Here is a 1,176-nt window from a genome sequence, read left to right as displayed (position 1 = left end):
TGGAGCGGGGGGGAGGGGCCCGGGACATCCCCCCTGGCCAGAACTGCCGTCCCCAGGGGTGCTCCTTGCCCTGGGGCGACTCGGTGAGAGCCCCCACCAGCTGTGACCTCCTCCTGGGACACGGGATAGCCCTGCCGGCCCTGCCTGCAGCCCCCAGTCCCAAAGCCTTTGTGACCCCTCAGAGCCCCCCAGCCCCAAAGGCTTTGTGACCCCTCAGAGCCCCCCAGCCCCAAAGGTTTTGTGATGCCTCAAAGCCTTTGCAACCCCTCCAAGCCCCCAACCCTGAAGCCTTTAAGACCTTCAGAGCCCCGCCAGCCCCAAAGCCTATTCAGCCCCTCAGAGCCCCCCCAGGACCACTGCACAGAGAGCCCTGAGAGCTGCAGCAATGTGTCCCCCACCCCAGCACCCCCCACTTTGGGCAGGACCCCGCAGAGCCGACAGCCCCTCACCTTGTCAGGGTCCAGGGCGAAGTCTGCGTCCAGCAGCTCCCCCACGTCGTCGTCGGGCTCCCCCTCGTACATCTTGTAGGTGGGATTCCCGATCTCCACGTTCATGGCACCGTTGGTCATCCGCTGGTGCTGGAAGCCCTTGGCACTGAGGTGGGCGAGGCAGAGGGTCAGTGCCAGCGACACCCGCCAGGGACAGCTCCCGTCCCCTCCACCCCACCGGACTCACCCTTTAATTCTCCACTTGTACCAGACAAAAGCCACCACGGTGAGGAGGATGAGGAGCAGCAGGATGGGGATGACGATGGAAGCTGTTCCTGCGGGAGGAAGGCACGGGAACAGTCAGAGCCTGGGGGGGCGGGGGCAGCGCTCACACACCCCCACCCAAGCTCCAGCAGCCTGGGCTGGCCCTGTTCCCCCTCCACCACAGCACGGGGTTCAGGGGTCACACAGGGGCACTGGGTAGCCCTGGATCACCCACAACAACCCCCCTGGCGTGGCGTGGTGTGCAAGGGGGGGGTCACACACTGCCCCCCACCCCCACTTACGGCTGCTTTGCTGCTCGCCCACGACGAAATCCTCGCAGCGCGTGCCCGTCATCCCCGCGGGACACCTGGGAGCGCAGGGATAGCACCGGGATTAGCGGGGCAGGGCCATGCAGGGAGGGAGGGAGAGGAGGGCACAGACCTGGGGTCAGGCTGGGGCGGGGGCACACAAATGGGGGTGTGTC

At 66.6% G+C, this 1,176-nt stretch overlaps 1 protein-coding gene across 1 annotated transcript in view; it reads right to left on the bottom strand.

The window, feature by feature from the left end:
• Window positions 1-233: 233 nt before the first annotated feature.
• LRP1 (LDL receptor related protein 1) overlaps window positions 234-1,176 on the bottom strand; it is a 73,721-nt gene continuing 72,778 nt past the window's right edge. Inside the window, 3 exon segments of the mRNA XM_017728668.1 lie at window positions 234-594; window positions 676-763; window positions 995-1,059. Of these exon segments, the coding sequence (XP_017584157.1) occupies window positions 249-594; window positions 676-763; window positions 995-1,059 (499 nt within the window). The 3' untranslated portion in view covers window positions 234-248.

Source organism: Corvus brachyrhynchos, unplaced genomic scaffold, assembly GCF_000691975.1.
Source record: "Corvus brachyrhynchos isolate BGI_N302 unplaced genomic scaffold, ASM69197v1 scaffold193, whole genome shotgun sequence".
NCBI lineage: Eukaryota > Metazoa > Chordata > Aves > Passeriformes > Corvidae > Corvus > Corvus brachyrhynchos.
Note: the sequence above shows the minus strand (reverse complement) of the source record. Positions and strands in the feature narration are given on the sequence as shown.